The sequence below is a fragment of the Lampris incognitus genome, chromosome 9 (assembly GCF_029633865.1).
Source record: "Lampris incognitus isolate fLamInc1 chromosome 9, fLamInc1.hap2, whole genome shotgun sequence".
NCBI lineage: Eukaryota > Metazoa > Chordata > Actinopteri > Lampriformes > Lampridae > Lampris > Lampris incognitus.
Genome location: NC_079219.1, coordinates 50,978,682 through 50,996,059, shown reverse-complemented (window position 1 = coordinate 50,996,059; position 17,378 = coordinate 50,978,682). Strand labels below are relative to the sequence as shown.

Below are 17,378 nucleotides of genomic sequence, written 5' to 3'. Positions count from 1 at the left end.
CATGACAAGGCAAATCCAGGCCGAACCACTGCGTTTTCTGACACACACACAGACACATTCATGTGACAAACACAAGCCGACTCCGCCCCCCTCCCGAAGACAGCGTTGCCAATTATTGCTGCTTCATCGAATCCGGCCATAGTCAGCTCTGATGAGACCTAGGTGCGAACCCCGGTCCCCAGTGGGCAACTGCATTGACACAAAGCTGATGCTTAGACCGCTACACCACCGCGGACCCTTGTCGTTCCAATTTTGTTGCATAGCTGGACTCTGCTTTTCTTATTGCTGCATGCCACTTACACTTGGCTGCTCTGTATTGATCCCTGTTTCCATTTTTATATGCCCAGTTGTTTTCTTTGTGTAGGAGGTGTAATTCTTTTGAGAACTAGGGTGTTTATTGCCATACAATGTCAGTGTTTTGGTAGGGATACACATTTCCTCGCAGAACTTGATGTATGACATCACTGTGTCAGAGAGTTCATCGAGGGAGTTGCAAACCGCACTAAATATATTCCAATTAGTGCATTCAAAGCACCCTCAAAGCATTTCAGTAGCATCCATGGACCAGGACCTGACAGATTTGGATGTTTTCTTGATGGATTTAAACTTTTGTCAGTATTTTGGGATGAGGAGTAACACAGCGTGATCAGACTTCTCCAATGGAGCCCTTGGGATTACCTGGTAAGCATTCGAAATTGAGAGGTAGGAGTGATCCAATGTTTTGTTTTCTCTGCTATGGCAATTGATTTGTTCGGGAGTTTGAGGGACAGGTTCATATGGCTGAAATCACCTAACACACAGTTGTGTCAGGGTTGGCATTTTCAACAGAGAAAATATGTTGCAACAGTTCGCTAATGGCTGTGTTAGCATTAGCTTGTGGTGGAATGTAAACACCAGCTAATACAATTGAAGCGAATTCTCTCGGAAGGTAATTATGGTCTGCCTTTCAAACTGATGAATTCAGGATCATAAGAGCGGTAGTGATGAAGGATTGTTGAGTTGTTACACCAGCGCTGATTGACCATGAGACAAATATCCCCACCTTTTGATTTGTGAGATAGTTTGACTGACCTGTTGGCTCTGAAGATAGTGAAGCCAGGGGAGGTTACCGCTTGATCGGGGACTGATTGATCGGTAAAGCAGAGGGCTGAGCAGTCTCTAGTCTGTCGGTTTGTGTTAAAGACAGAAGTTCATCCTTCTTTCTTTTTTTTTTGGCATTTTCTGCCTTTTTTATTAGATTGTGATAGTTGAGAGAGACAGGAAAGGCAGGGTAGAGAGAGGGGCTGACATGCAGCAAAGGGCCCGAGCCAGATGTGAACCCAGGCTTCTGCGGTAAGGACTCAGCCTTATGTGGTACGCGCTATACCAGGTGAGCCACCATGAAGCTCCCATCCATTTTCATTTTTGAGGGATTGAACATTGGATAAGGTCAGTGTTGGTAGTGGGGGGCCGATAGAGCTGTGTCCTGAACCTGGAGAGCACCCCTGTTCTGTCTCCCTGTCCTAGGTGTATTTTCACAGGGTGGCAATCCAGTGTTGTTTCCAACCAGTAATTCTTCTGGAATGTTGGCAGAAATGTTGGCAGATAGTCCCAAATTGCCAAATGTTGTCCTCCTGATGTACAGCAACTCCTCGTGGTTATATTTCCATATACATGATGCTTTTCTGACATAAACCATAGACACAAGTGCAAGACACAGCAGCAGAGCAGGGCAAGCCTCATGGCAACCATCTTAGACGGTGAATGAGAGTTTAGAGATTAAGGAAGGAGACTAAGGAAGGAAAAAAGGACTTTTACCGATTGGCTAGACAGAGGGACCGAGCTGGGTAGGATGTGCAGCAGGTTAGGGTGAGGATGATGAAGATGGAAATGTGCTGAAAAGTGGGGAGAGTGTGTTCAGATGGTGGAAGGAGTACTTTGAGGGGCTGGTGAAGGAAGAAAATGAGAGCGAGAGAAGGTTGGATGATGTGGGGATAGTGAATCGGGAAGTGCAGTGGATTAGCAAGGAGGGAGTGCTAGCCTACAGGGTAGTGAAAGGAACAGCTCCTTCCTATCTCCAGGCCATGGTCAAGCCCTGCACCCCCGCCTGACCACTTGGCTCTGCTGCCTCGGGATGCCTGGGTGCCCCGTCGCTCAGAGGCCCCTGCTGCCGATCAACCCGGTCACGGCTCTTTTCTGTCCTGGCCCCACAGTGATGGAATGAACTCCCCACTGATGTCAGGACAGCGGAGTCGTTGCTCATCTTTCGGCTCAGGTTGAAAACTCACCTCTTCAAGAACTACTACCCTGTTACTTGTTATTAGCACTTATTGTATTCACTCATTAAAAAAAAAAACTCTTTCTTGCGCTTTTACTTAAGCACTGGTTTGCTCTTAGATGCTTGTTTAGATGCACTTATGACCTCTGATGACTAGTAGTTCTCCTGATTTCCTACGTTAAATGCACTTATTGTAAGTCTCTTTGGATAAAAGCGTCGGCTAAATGACTGTAATGTAATGTAATGAGGGCGGCTATGAAGAGGATGAAGAGTGGAAAGGCGGTTGGTCCACTTGGACATACCTGTTCAGGCATGGAGCTGTTTAGGAGAGATGGCAGTGGTGGTTTTAACTAGATTGTTTAACACGAGCTTGGAAAGTGAGAGGATGCCTGAGGAGTGGAGAAGTGAACTGGTACTGATTTTCAAGAATAAGGGTGATGTGCAGAGCTGTAGTAACTACAGAGGTATAAAGTTGATCAGCCACAGCATGAAGATATGGGAAAGCCACTTTATGAAAGCCACTTTATTTGATATTGTATTCTTCCAAGGAATTTATTCTCTGCCTTTAAACCATCCCGTTGTGTAGGAGCAGTGGGCAGTTGCAGTGCCCTGGGACCAAATCCAGTTCTTCTTTTCATTGTCTTGGTCAGGGGCACAGGCAAGAGTATTAACCCTAACATGCATGTCTTTTTTGATGGTGGGAGGAAACCTGAGCACCCAGAGGAAACCCACGCAGACACGGGGAGAAACTGCAAACTCCACAAAGAAAGGACCTAGGACGACTTGGGGTTTGAACCCAGGACTTCTTGCTGTGAGACAACAGTGCTAACCACTGGACCACCACGCCACACATGGGAATGAGTAGTGGAAGCTAGGTTAAGAGGCGGAGCGATGATTAGCGAGAAGCAGTATGACTTCATGCCAAGAAAGAGCACCACAGATGCGATGTTTGCTTTGAGAAGTATAGAGAAGGCCAGAAGGAGTTACATTGTGTCTTTGTGGATTTAGAGAAAACATACGACAGGGTGCCGAGAGAGGAGGTGTGGTATTGTATGAGGAAGTCGGAAGTTGCAGACAAGTATATAGGAGTGGTGCAGGATATGTATGAGGGAAGTGTGACAGTGGTGAGATATGTGGTATGAATGACAGATGGGTTCAAGGTGGAGGTGGGATTACATCAAGCATCATCTCTGACCCCTCTCTTGTTTGCAATGGTAATAGACAGGTTGTTGGACGAGATCAGGCAGGATTCTCTGTGGACTATGATGTTCGCGGATGACATTGTGATCTGTCGTGAGAGTAGGGTGCAGGTTGAGGAGAGCCTGGAGAGGTGGAAGTATGCACTGGAGAGAAGAGGAATTAAAGTCAGTAGGAGCAAGACAGAATACATATGTGTGAATGAGAGGGAGGACAGTGGTGTGGTGAGGATGCAAGGAGTAGAAGTGGCGAAGGTGGGTGAGTTTAAATACTTGAGGTTAACTGCTCAACGTAACTGGGAGTATGGAAGAGAGGTGAAGAAGAGAGTGCAGGCAGGGTGGAGTGGATGGTGAAGTGTGTCAGGCGTGAGTTGCGACAGAAGGGTACCAGCAAGAGTTAAAAGGAAAGGTTTACAAGATGGTAGTGAGACCAGCTATGTTATCTGGTATGGAGACAGTGGCACTGACAAAAAGACAGGAGGTGGATCTGGATATGGCAAATTTGCATTGGGAGTGATGAAGATGGACAGGATTAGAAATGATTATATTAGGGGGACAGCCCGGGTTGGACGGTTTGGAGACAAAAGCAAGTGAGGCAAGATTGAGATTGTTTGGACATGTGTGGAGGAGAGATGTTGGGTTTAATGGGAAAAGGATGCTGAATATGGAGCTGCCAGGCAAGAGGAAAAGAGGAAGGTCAAAGAGGAGGTTTATGGTTGTGGTGAGGGAGGACATGCAGGTGGTTGGTGTGACAGAGGAAGATGCAGAGGACAGGAAGAGACAGAAACGTATGATCCGCTGTGGTGACCCCTAACAGAAGCAGCTGAAAGGAGAAGACGATGTATATTAAGAGACATAAGAGAGAAAATGAGGAGACGAGCAAATCTTATTTGCAGAAGGCTGGTCGAAGCAAGATGTCAGCTACCGCAGGGCAAAAAAAAAAAAGTCCAGAAACTTGAACTGAGGTAGAACACATTTGTTTTTGGTTTGGTGATTGGGTTCCACAAGCTTAAAGGTTGTTCACCAGCCCATGGAGGACGTCATCTGTAAATTCAGTTAACCCAACTGGACTCGCCAAAATCTAAGCTCGGAAAGTTTTTTTTTCTAACAAAGGAGATATGGGAGTCGACTCTCTGGTCAAGGCCCCATAAGATTCTTGTTATGGGCCCCTGCTGCACGGATGAGGTGTGCTGCGGTGCCACTTTAAAAAGATATACCAGGGATGCAGTCGGCTCGTAAACTCAAAGAAAGACAAATTCTTTTTTTCTCCTTCTTTCCCTCTGCTTCTCCCCCTGTTCTCTCTCGCTCCATCTCTCCATCATCTCCCCTCCTCCCGCTCTCTTACAGTTTGAGAAAACAGCGGCCGCCACTTCTGGCTTGCAGCCAATCAGCTGGTTTCAATTTGTGTGTAAATGCTGTTGAGAGCTTCTCGAGGACCCCGCGATGAGAGTTTAGTGTGCTACGGAGGCATACGTGTTCCCTGGTGGGACTGAAAAGAAATATTTTCTCTGTGCTGTAGCTGGTGTGTGTGTGTGTGTGTGTGTGTGTGTGTGTGTGTGTGTGTGTGTGTGTGTGTGTGTGTGTGCGTGCGTGCGTGCGTTGGGGGGGTTACTGGTTAAGGGACAGATAGGGGTCAACATTCCTCACAGCCAAAAATAGAATATAAGTCCGGGGAGCAAGAAAATTAGCTGGAGTAAAAAACGGGGCCTAGTAAAACAAAGGGCTGTTGTCAAAGACAAAGGCTGCAGTCCTCAATTCTGAACAAAATGTTGACATGGAAACAACAATTCTAACTTTGCAACCTTCCAAGTGTCCTCAAAATGTATTTTTCATCACAGAGTAATTTTCAACTTCAAAAGATTTGTCTTTTAAAAACACTTTTTTCAAGGCCAGCTACATGAGGGGAACCCAGCATAACATTTACCAAACATAAGTTCACTAAAATAGAAGGTTCAGCATGACTGGAGGTTTATACTGTTGAACTTAAGACAGAATATTCACCCAAGAGTTTTTGCCTTCCAAACTTGGCCACCTGGTTCTCTTAGCGTCACTACCATCTGTCAGTATTGTGAGTTAATAGGGTCTCTAAAACTTGTAATAGGGTCTCTAAAACTTGTATCACAACTAAGAAAGAATACGGAATCAGTCGAGGGGTAGGATTAGGGTCCTAAATATCCTAGGCCTTTCCTAAACAGTATTTACTATGTGGTACATACTGCACTACACACCGAACTCTTTCAATTTACCTGAAAGTGTTGCCATCACAAGTAATCTCAGGGGAAATAGACAAAGCCAACACCATAAACCGGACTACTAGCAAAAACAGCATTGGCAATTTGGTAGACACTTTTTTTGTGGAGGTTCAGGTTCAGACAATTATGGTTGGCTCAGTGAGAATGATACCCCTGACACTGAAAGTGTTAAAGCCACCATCTACCCGTTAAAATACTAAAAACAACAACAAAACAGATGACTGGTGTACTCTGGCATCTTTGCACTTTACAGCTCCAGAGCTTGATAGGTTTTTTTTTTTTAGGAAGGAATCTTTGTGCTGTTTTTCCATTTGTCACCATGGATTCACAGTGTTTATTTTTTTGCTGCACATTAAAGTAGCCATCGGCAATTTTAATCAAGAAAACTTTTCACTTTCTACTTCCCAAGATCGCTCCAAGATGGCCGCCGTAAGGCTTGCCCCGGTTCCTGCTCTACTGCCGTGTCTTGCAATTTTGTCTATGGTTTATGTCAGAAAAGCATCTGGAAGCATATGGAAATACAACCGTGAGAGCTTCTGTACATCAGGAGGACTACATTTGACGATTTGGGACTATCTGCCAACATTTCTGCCAACATTCCAGAGGATATACTGGTTGTAAACAATACTGGATCGCCACCCAGGGGGAAATACACCTAGCACAGGGAGATGGAGAACAGGGATGCTCTCCAGGTTTAGGAGACGGCCCTGTCAGCCCCCACTACCAGCACTGATCTTATTCAATGTGCGATCCCTCGAAAGTAAAATGGATGAACTTTTGTCTTTAACACAAACCGACAGAGACTACAGAGACTGTTCAGCCTTCTGCTTTACTGAGACATGGCGGGATTAATTGGTCCCTGATCAAGCGGTAACCCACCTGGCTTCACAATCTTCAGTCAGACTATCTCATAAGTCAGTGGTACTCACTAATTTTCTTAGGAGAGCCACTTATGAGTAAGACCATTCCTCAAAGAGCCACAGAGATTGCACACATAACTCGGGTGTGTTTTTTTTATCATCACTCTCAAGATATTTACCATCTTTGTGTATGTTTAAAAAAAATACAGTACCATGTTTTACATCCTTACATCTCTTTTTATTCTCAATAATTACATTGCATTATTAAAATATGTAATACTTGTTTGTGCGTTTGTAAGGCTGGGAGTGGAACTCATCTTATGTATGCATGTACATATGCAATTATACATAAGCATTATCAACATGAATTTTTTTTTTCACAAATATAAAGCTACGCACATAGGCTATACGTCTACCCATGATCCCACGCTGTTACGTAGCCTTCGTTCTTTGACGTAGCTTCAGTATGCTGCCATCTGCTGGATAATTCATTTCAATGTGCTAAAACAGGACGCAAACGGAACCTATAGAAGTAGGTTATAGCTATGTTCTTATTGTTATCAGTGGATCTATATGAGGCGCAAAACAAAGTCTCACGAGCCGCGTAAAGAGTAACACTGTCGTAAGTCAAAAGGCGGAGGTATTTGTCTCATGGTCAATTAGCATTGGTGTAACAACTCAACCGTCCTTCGTCGCTACTGCTCTTATGGTCTTGAATTCATCAGTTTGAAAGGCAGACCATATTACCTTCCGAGAGAATTCGCTTCAGTTGTATTAGTTGGTGTTTACGTTCCACCAAAAGCTAATGCTAACACAGCCATTAGCGAACTGTCGCAACACATTTCCTCCGTTGAAAACTCCAACCCTGACACGTCTGTCATTGTGTTAGGTGATTTCAACCATACGAACCTGTCCCTTGAACTCCTGAACTATAAGCAACAAGTCACTTGCCATAGCAGAGAAAACAAAACATTGGATCACTGCTACATCTGCCTACCGTGCATTCCCGGTGGCTCCACTGCAGAAGTCCGACCACCCTGTGTTACTCCTCATCCCAAAATACAGACAAAAGCTCAAATCCATCAAGAAAGCATCCAAATCTGTCAGGTCCTGGTCCATGGGTGCCACTGAAATGCTTCGAGGGTGATTTCAATGCACTAATTGGAATATATTTGGTGCAGCTTGCGACTCCCTTGATGAACTCTCTGACACAGTGATGTCATACATCAAATCAAGTTCTGCGAGGAAATGTGCATCCCTACCAAAACATTGACACTGTATGAGATATAGTCCACCTGTGTGCATTTTCCTCCTTTTATATGTCACTCTCTGCGTGTTTCTTCCTCTTCTTGAAATACATATTCACCACAGCAATTTCCATCCTTTGTGCAAAATCCACCACCATCTGTCCTTCCACATTCCCCTCCTTGACACCATACCTACCCATCACATCCATTCCCTTCATCAACATGCCCATTGAAGTCTGCTCCAATCACCACTCTCTCCTCCTTGGGTACACACTCCACCATTTCATCCAACTCACTCCAGAATTCTTCTTTCTCTTCCATCTCACACCCGACTTGCAAGGGCATATGCAATGATAAAGTTCATCATCACACCTTCAATTTCCAGCTTCATGCTCATCACTCTGTCCAACACTGTCTTCACCGCCAACACACTCTTGACATTTTCTTCCTTCAGAATTACCCCTACCCCATTTCCCCCCCTATCCGCACCATGGTAGCAGAGTTTGAACCTACCTCCTATGTTCCTGGCCTTACCTCCCTTTCACCTGGTCTCTTGCACACACAGTAGACCTACCTTTCTTCTCTCAATCATATCAGCCAGCTCTCTCCCTTTACCAGTCATAGTGCCAACATTCAAAGTTCTGACTCTCACCTCCACACTCCTACCCTTCTTCCTCTCCCACCGCCTCTGGGCATGCCTTCCCCCTCTCCTTCTCCTTCACCCAACAGTAGCATAGTTTCCACCGGCACAATGCAGGCCAACAGTACTGGTGGTGGTTGTTTGTAACCCGGACCTCAATCGATGGCCTGGCGGCCTGTCCAGGTTGTCTCCCTGCCTGCAGCCCAGTGACTGCTGGGATAGGCTCCAGCATCCCCGCGACCCAGAGAGCAGGATAAGCAGTTTGGATAATGGATGGATTGATGGATATATGATTTGGCAAAGGTTTTACACCGGATGTCCTCCCTGATGCAACCCTCCCCATTTATCTGGGCTTGGGACTGGCAGTAAGAATACACTGGCTTGTGCATGTGATATTGGGCTATACAGATAAAATTGACTTGACTCGGGCGGCATGGTGGTGCAGTGGTTAGCATGGTTGCCTCACAGCAGGAAAGTCCTTAGTTCAAGCCCCGGGGTAGTCCAACGTTGAGGATCGTCCCGGGTCGTCCTCTGTGTGGAGTTTGCATGTTCTCCCTGTATCTGTGTGGGTTTCCTCCGGGTGCTCCGGTTTCCTCCCACAGTCCAAGGACATGTAGTTCAGGTGAATCGGCCATGTTAAATTGTCCCTAGGTGTGTGTGTGTGTGTGTGTGTGTGTGTGTGTGTGTGTGTGTGTGTGTGTGTGTGTGTGTGTGTGTGTGTCGGCCCTGTGATGGCCTGACAGCTTGTCCAGGGTGTCTCCCCGCCTGCCGCCCAACAACTGCTGGGATAGGCTCCAGCATCCCCGCGACCCTGAGAGCTGGATAAACGGTTTAGATAATGGATGGATGAATGGATGACTTGACTTGACTGGGTATATATATATAAAACTTTTTTTTTTGAAACCATCAATGGTATTGTTATAAGTAAGGCTGGGTGTTTGTCACGGAAAATATTGACTAAAGTCACGGAGCAATCACGGCAAAGTTGTAGACAATCACGGAAAACTGAAAAGAAAGAGGCAGAAATCACGGAGTGTTTTAAATAGCTTGAATGTATTCAATTAACCAAGAGATCTCATGCACAGTAGTGGTAAATTATTGAAATAACATGCGCAACTGTAGCAACAGTAACAAGTGCTTGAATAAAAAAATTTTTTTAAAAACAGCGGGCAACTGCCTCGTCAGCAACAATGCTAATTCCGTCTCAAACTTGGAGTTTGTCTTTGATCTCGTTCACGTGTTTCACGAATATGCTAGGCAGGTAGGTGCGTCGGAGTTGACAGGCACCTGGAATTACTCCGATGTCGCGGAGATTGCATTCTAGACAGGACTTCAGGCCAACATTGTCCAGTGTGTGTAAGGGGATGTTGGCTGAAGTGAAAGCTTCTGTAAGTTTAATGACCTCCCTCTGTCTATGCAATTGTGCGGTTGTTTTAGCTTGAAACAGCTCTGACACGGTTTTCTGCAGTTTTTGGCTCTTTTCGGTTTCAATGGCCCGATCTGCGGTTTTCTTTTTATGGACGTCTGTCTGCAAATGCTTGCCGCAACTTGCTTTTCGAGTGTAGTCCACCGGGATGTTGCACACTGAGCAAAATAACAAACCACCACTGACATGAAACGTTTGTTCTGGGTATTGTAGGGGTCGTGCTTTAGCGGAGGTCTTTGCAGTTTTACTCATTTTGACATTTTTGATTGGACCGTGACTAACGTTAGCTGTTCATTCATTCGCACTTCTAACGTAACCATGGGAACGTAACCTTACACTGTAAACCTCCGCTAATTGGGACAATCTATGGGTCGGAGTGTAGGTCAAAATGTACAATGCTAGGCTACATGCGCTTCAGAAGTGATGGTTAAAATGCTTAGTGCCTATACAGATCACACTGTAGGCTACGTTAAGATTGACAAATAAGGCTACCGTTTAAAACTGTAGAGAAATCACGGAAAGCACTAAAAACTAGGGAAATCGCAGACATGGCAAAAAAAATGGCGAGAATCACGGAATCCGTGACACCAGCAACTTCCGTGACAAACACCCAGCCTTCGTCATAAGTGCTCAACTAATGAGGAGCGGAATATCGATACAGATGCAGGAAAAAAAGTTTTAATACATAACAGTACAGGCCTGTTTCGTGCGTTGCGCACTCATCAGCTGCTAACCTCATTGTGTGTGTGTGTGTGTGTGTGTGTGTGTATATATATATATAAAGTTAGATGTAGGAAAAAAAAACTTTAATGCATTCCGCTCATTTGTTGAGCACTTTTATCCACACCATTGATGGTTTCCAAAAAAAAAACACTATATATAATGTGTGTGTGTGTGTGTGTGTGTGTGTATGTATGTATGTATGTATATATATATATGTGTGTGTGTATACTATATATATGTGTATATATATATGTGTGTGTGTGTGTATATGTGTGTGTGTGTGTGTGTATGTATGTATGTATGTATGTATGTATGTATGTATGTATGTAGATAGATAGATAGATAGATAGATAGATAGATAGATAGATAGATAGATAGATAGATTTTTTTTCCATTTTCTCTATTCTTCTCATAGTCACCCCTTTCATTTCACATGTCCTCACTAAAGTCCCTGTTGCTCACAAAAGCACAACTAGGTTTTCTGTTTTTTTGCCTGAGGCACTGCTGCCAATATTAGGTTTCAGAAATTGCTGTGTTTTTTTTGGACAATGGGGAGGCATTGTATGAAATGGGAGTTTTGATGAAAATAATGCCAGTCAGGCAGCAAAGGGCCCCTGAAACCCTGAAGATCTGCAGATCTGTGGATTTTTCAAACCACTCAGATACATCGACATTTCCATCTTTTTTCATATTGCTCCCGGCTGGGTGACTAGACATAGGGAATACAAAAGCTCTAAAATTTTCTCCACTGTAGAGAAATAGTCACTCTTTTTTGTGCTACTTGATTAGAAGATTAGATTGGCTTGAAGGGACACCGAGGCTTGGAATTGCTTTTAATGACCTTTAAAGCCCTGGACACCTGTTAATGCTCAATGGTTATATTAATGTAGACAATAATGAGAAAAAAGTTTGCATTATTTCAGAATCCGTTTAATTAGCCAAGTACATTTGACTTTGGTTCTCATAAAACTCAAATGGTCTAACATGAGTTTATCAGGTAGATAATGTCTCATCTCATCTCATCTCATCTCATCTCATCATCAGCCGCTTCTCCGGGGTCGAGTCACGGTGGCAGCAAGCTAAGTAGGACACTCCAGACATCCCTTTCCGTAGCAATGCCCTCAAGCTCCTCCCTGAGGGATCCCAAGGCATTCCCAGGTCAGATTGAACATGTAGTCCCTCCAGCAAGTTCTGGGTCTACCCCGGGGTGTCCTCCCAGTTGGACATGCCCGGAAAACTCCCAAAGGAAGGCGCCCAGTAGGCATCCTAATCAGATGCCCGAACCACCTCAACTTGCCCCTTTCGACACGAAGGAGCAGCGGCTGTACTCCGAGCTCCCTCCGGATGTTCGAGCTCCTCACCCTATCTCTAAGGCTGAGCCCAGGCACCCTACAGAGGAAACTCATTTCAGCCACTTGTACCCGCGATCTCACCCTTTCGGTCACTACCCAAAGCTCATGACCATAGGTGAGGGTTGGAACGAAGATTGACTGGTAAATTGAGAGCTTTGCCTTCTGGCTCAGCTCCTTCTTCACCACAACGGTTCAGTACAACGTCCGCAATACTGCTGATGCTGCACCAATCCGCTTGTCAATCTCCGCTCCAACCTGAAATGGCCTGAAACAGTCTGAAGATTTTAGGAGGACATGAATGACAATGTCCTCCAGCTCGTTGCTAGGGAGAGGGACATCTGGAGTGCCAATTTAGCTTGCTGCCACCGTGACCCGACCCCGGAGAAGCGGCTGAAGATGAGTGAATGAATGAAGGACATGTACACATATACTGTCACACACAAACACACTATCTCACACACACACACAGAACCAATAACTTCAGAACACATTTCTCGCTGTCTTCCAAAACCACCCTGGACACCACTGACCTCTTTTCCTAGCATGCTTTGTTATAGAGGGAGGCCACCCACTGGCCCTTCAGTTCAGCTATGTCACTCCTTCGCAGATTGCCACCAGCAAAATGTCGCCCCCGGAGACCACAGCCCATACTGTTGTTGTCCTGCCCAATGGCTAAACCTGAGAGAAGTAAAAGCCTGCTGAACCTGGTTCAGTTAACTGTAATCCAGTGAAACATAAATGCTTTAACGTGTCCTAGTGACTTGGACAGACAGCATGCATGTGCCACACCGCACATCCGGCTCATATCCAGTGATGTCCCATCCAATCTCTTAACCCTCTCCCATATCACTCGCCACTGTCCTGTCTAAATGAAGCAGAAAATGCTGCAAAATAAACCTTAAAATATGCTTGTGTCTTATGGACACGTTAGGAGAGATGGATGTGGAGACAAAGAGAAACAAGGCAGGAAAGAAGAGGATGCTCCAATGTGGACGGCTTAATACATAACATGTAAACAGTCTTAATCATAGAGAGATGTACAACTGCATACAGCACAGAAAACGCTGACATTCCTGTTCACATACAAATCTTATTAGTTAAACTGGACAACAAATTTTTTTCAAGCATTTTGCTTCTTGAAAAAAAAAAGATTATGATAGACAACGTCAAGCTGAACACAAAAATAGTTTCAGATTTGCTGTATCACGTAGGGATTTGGAGAAACATTAAAACAACTTTTATTGAATTTCACATGTTTAATTGCATAATGATGCTGACACGTTGTGTTAGTTCAACTGAGCTTAAAATGTTTTGCAGCTGATTTTCGTTTGTACTCGGCATCTGGTGCCTCTCGGTTAATGGGCTCCAGTTGGATTCCATTGATGGATTTCAGTTGCCCTGATACCTCTTTTCCATGGTCGCAATGTCCTGGTGAAACCTTTCACCATGTTTGTCACTGACTGCACCAAGTTCAGCAGGGAAGAAATCCCAAGTGTGCAAGTAGAAAATGAATTTTCAATGACATGTTGCACTTCATGGCGGCACTGTGGCGCAGTGGTTACGTGGTCACCTCACAATAAGAAAGTCCTGGGTTCGAACCCCCGGGGTAGTCCAACCTTGGGGGTCGTCCCGGGTTGTCCTGTGTGGAGTTTGCATGTTCTCCCCGTGTCTGTGTGGGTTTCCTCCGGGGGCTCCGGTTTCCCCCCACAGTCTAAGGACATGTAAGTCAGGTGAATCGGCCGTAGTAAATTGTCCCTAGGTATGAATGTGTGTGGGTGTGTGTGTGTATGTCGGCCCTGTGTGATAGTCTGGCGGCCTGTCCAGGGTGTCTCCCTGCCTGCCGCCCAATGACTGCTGGGATAGGCTCCAGCATCCCCGTGACCCTGAGAGCAGGATAAGCGGTTTGGAAAATGGATGGATGGATGTTGCACTTCATGATTTTGTATGCTTTAAGCATGTTGTCAAGCAGCTCAATGTAGTTTGGTGCTCCAACAACATCCTTAAATGCCTTCCGTGCTATTTTCTCTGGCCCCAGTAGCAGATATTCGAACACCCTGTTATTGATGACCTGATTTGTGGACCAACAAAAATGCCTTCCTTCATCTTGACATCAGTTACTCTTGGAAACATCGGTCTCAAATAGTGAAATCCATCACCTTCTTTGTTCACTGCTTTCACAAAAATGTTCATCAATCCGAGTTTCATATGAAGAGGAGGCAGAAATATCTTTGTTGGGTCGACAAGTGGTTTATGTGCCACACTTTCCTGCCCTGGAACAAAATGTTTACAGAGCGGCCAGTTCTTTTTAATGTAATGTGACTCTTTAGCACAGCTATCCCATTCACAAAGGACACAACAGTACTTTGTATATCCGAGCTGCATTCCTAGTAGCAGTGCCAATACTTCTAGATCACCACAGATGTTCCAGTCATAATTGTTGTACTGTATGTGTTTCAATAACAGTTTCATGTTATTGAAGGTTCTTTCATGTGTACTGCATAGCCAGTAGGTACTGAAGGGTGGACATTGCCATTGTGTAACAGGACAGCTTTCAGGCTTAACTTTAACGACTCCATAAAAAGACGCCATTGTTGTGGGTCATGCACACAACAATCCATCAGTGTCAGTGCAGAAACAGAGGTTGTCAACCTGCATAAAGAAGTTTGTCAAATGTTCTTGACAGTTCTGAAAGATAGAAATGGTTGTACCTGGTGACAGCAAACCCCATCCTTGCGATCTTGAACCAAGTAGTTCTGCTTTAGCTTCTGACAAATCTTAAGTCCCTGACCAGGTCATGTAGTTCTGGCTGTGTTATCAGATGAGGATAACCAGGCATAAAGGGTTCAACATCTGGATCAGTGTTGTTTTCCACATCTGGTTCATGCATTGTGGCATCTTCATCTGCCTCATCTAGGCTCCCTGTCTCTGGTGGCTTCGGTACTGGCAAACTGTCCTCATGTGGCACTGGTCTCATGGCTGAAGGCAGATTGGGGTATTCAGTAGATTTCTTATTTTTAGTAGAGAAGCCAGATACATTGGTCAGACAGAAGTAACAGTCCATCACATGATCCTTCTGTTCTCACCATATCATTGGGACTGCAAATGGCATTGACTTCCGAGTACCTCTGAGCCAAGCTCTCAGGTTGACTGCACATGCTGCACAAATGTGAGGAGCCCAGGGTTTCTCTTGGTCACCAGTTTTACATCCGACATAGAGCTCATAGGCTTTCTTCGGTGTCTTGGTGGACGGGTGGGCACATGGACCAGGACACTTCCTGTTTTGAATTTCCTCTGTTCTGTAAGAGTGATGCTCTGCTCTGGCCCACAAGGATCGCACTTTGACACAAGTTTCAGTCTGATACCTGCATGTTCAGTGTGGGTCACTGTTAGTATTCTGCGATATTATAAACTGCTCACAGGGTCCTCATTAAAACTGTTTATTGACTCTTTAAAAGTTTTTTTTTCAGATCAACGTGGTACCACAGCTACAATTACCTGTACTCTGCAGACTTACGTATATGTTTGAAATTGTCCCAGATAACAAACTGAAAAAGTCGAAAATATCACTGAATATAGAGAGGTAAATTATTTGGAGATATATCAACTGTGGGGGGCAGTTATTAATATTTTTTGTTGTTGTATGTAAATACAATGACGAATGAAATAAAATAGTGAAAAGACAGGAGGTGGAACTGGAGGTGGCAGAGTTGAAGATGCTAAGATTTTCATTGGGAGTGACGAAGAAGGACAGGATTGGGGACGAGTATATTAGAGGGACAGCTCGGGTTGGACGGTTTGGAGACAAAGCAAGAGAGGCAAGATTGAGATGGTTTGGACATGTGTGGAGGAGAGATGCTGGGTATATTGGGAGAAGGATGCTGAATATGGAGCTGCCAGGGAAGAGAAGAAGAGGAAGACCAAAGAGGAGGTTTATGGATGTGGTGAGGGAGGACATGCAGGTGGCTGGTGTGACGGAGGAGGATGCAGAGAACAGGAAGAGATGGAAACGGAGGATCCGCTGGGGCGACCCCTAATGGGAGCAGCTGAAAGCAGTAGTAGTACATATATTTGTATGTATGTATGTATATTCAATGTTCACTCACCCACCGGGTAGAGCCCATGTACGTGCCATTAAAGTTTTTAGGGTCATGGATAATATGTAGCTTGAAAAAAATCCAATCCATTTATTTTATTTTGCAGTTATACATGCACAGGGTGAACCGATTTAGTGATTTATGAAAATCAACTCAAAAAAACACCACTTGCAGTTATGTAGTTTTTTAGCCAGTTTATCACTCTGCATTCTGTGATGGACTGGCGGCCTGTCCAGGGTGTCTCCCCGCCTGCCGCCCAATGACTGCTGGGATAGGCTCCAGCATCCCACGACCCTGACAGCAGGACAAGCAGTTTGGATAATGGAAGGATGGATATATATATATATATATATATCTACTCATATATTTTCGTAGTGTGTGTGTGTGTGGTGTTAGTGTGTGTGTGTGTGTGTGTGTGTTAGTGTTGATAGCGGGACCGAAAACTAAAGCATTTATGATCCTAATTCTTTTTGGAGGTGGTAGGTATTGTCTCAGAGAGTAAGGGGAAAATCCCAGAAAATTAAAATTATGCATAATTATGCATAAATATGCAAAATATGCATTTTTCTAAAAATGGCTAAAAACCACTTTTCTCGGCATATCAGATGATTCTGAGCATCTTTGATTTTTTCACCTATATAAAAAAAATTTCTGGGACAAATGTTTTGGCATTGTGCAAAATATGCATTTTGCAAAAATGCACTTATGATCCTAATTTTTTTTGGAGGTGGTAGGTATTGTTCCAGAGAGGACCAGAAAAATAGCAGAAAATTATAATAATTATGCATAATTATGCAAAATATAGATTTTCTAAAAATGGCTAAAAACCACTTTTCTCGGCATTTCAGATAATTCTGAGCATTTGGGGGGAGGGAGTGGGGGGGCGGTTTAGGGGCAGGGGGAAGGCGGTTAGCTGGCAGGATGAAGAGGAGGGAGATTTAGACGGGTGGATAACCAAACCGCTACATTTTAGCGGGGTTCTTCTAGTATATATATATATATATATATATATATATATATATATATATATATATATATATATATATATATGCACACACATGGCGGTGTTTCAGAACATCCTGTCAGCTCTGGTTCTTCTGAACCACCAGGAAACTATGTAGAGTTCTTCACACGCGGTGATCTCACTTCCTGTTTTGTCCTTTCTGTCTGTCTTATAGAACCTGTCTGTCTTCGAGGGATCCTTACTGCGTGTGGCTGAAGTCGGGGAACTGTGCCACCATCTCACCTGGCTTCAAGTAAGTTCTCCGCACACACTCGGGTGTGACCCCCGTGTCCACACGCCACGGCCGCGGGGACTGTCGCTGACTCCC

General features: G+C 44.6%; 1 protein-coding gene across 2 annotated transcripts in view; it reads left to right on the top strand.

Annotated features, from left to right (window-relative positions):
- The window catches only part of sema6e (sema domain, transmembrane domain (TM), and cytoplasmic domain, (semaphorin) 6E), a 224,375-nt gene that overhangs the window by 176,642 nt on the left and 30,355 nt on the right, over window positions 1-17,378 (top strand). For both annotated transcript variants that reach the window (XM_056285729.1, XM_056285728.1), the window contains exon 17: window positions 17,226-17,303. In XM_056285729.1, coding sequence (XP_056141704.1) covers window positions 17,226-17,303 — 78 coding nt within the window. The remainder of the gene's footprint in view (window positions 1-17,225; window positions 17,304-17,378) is intronic.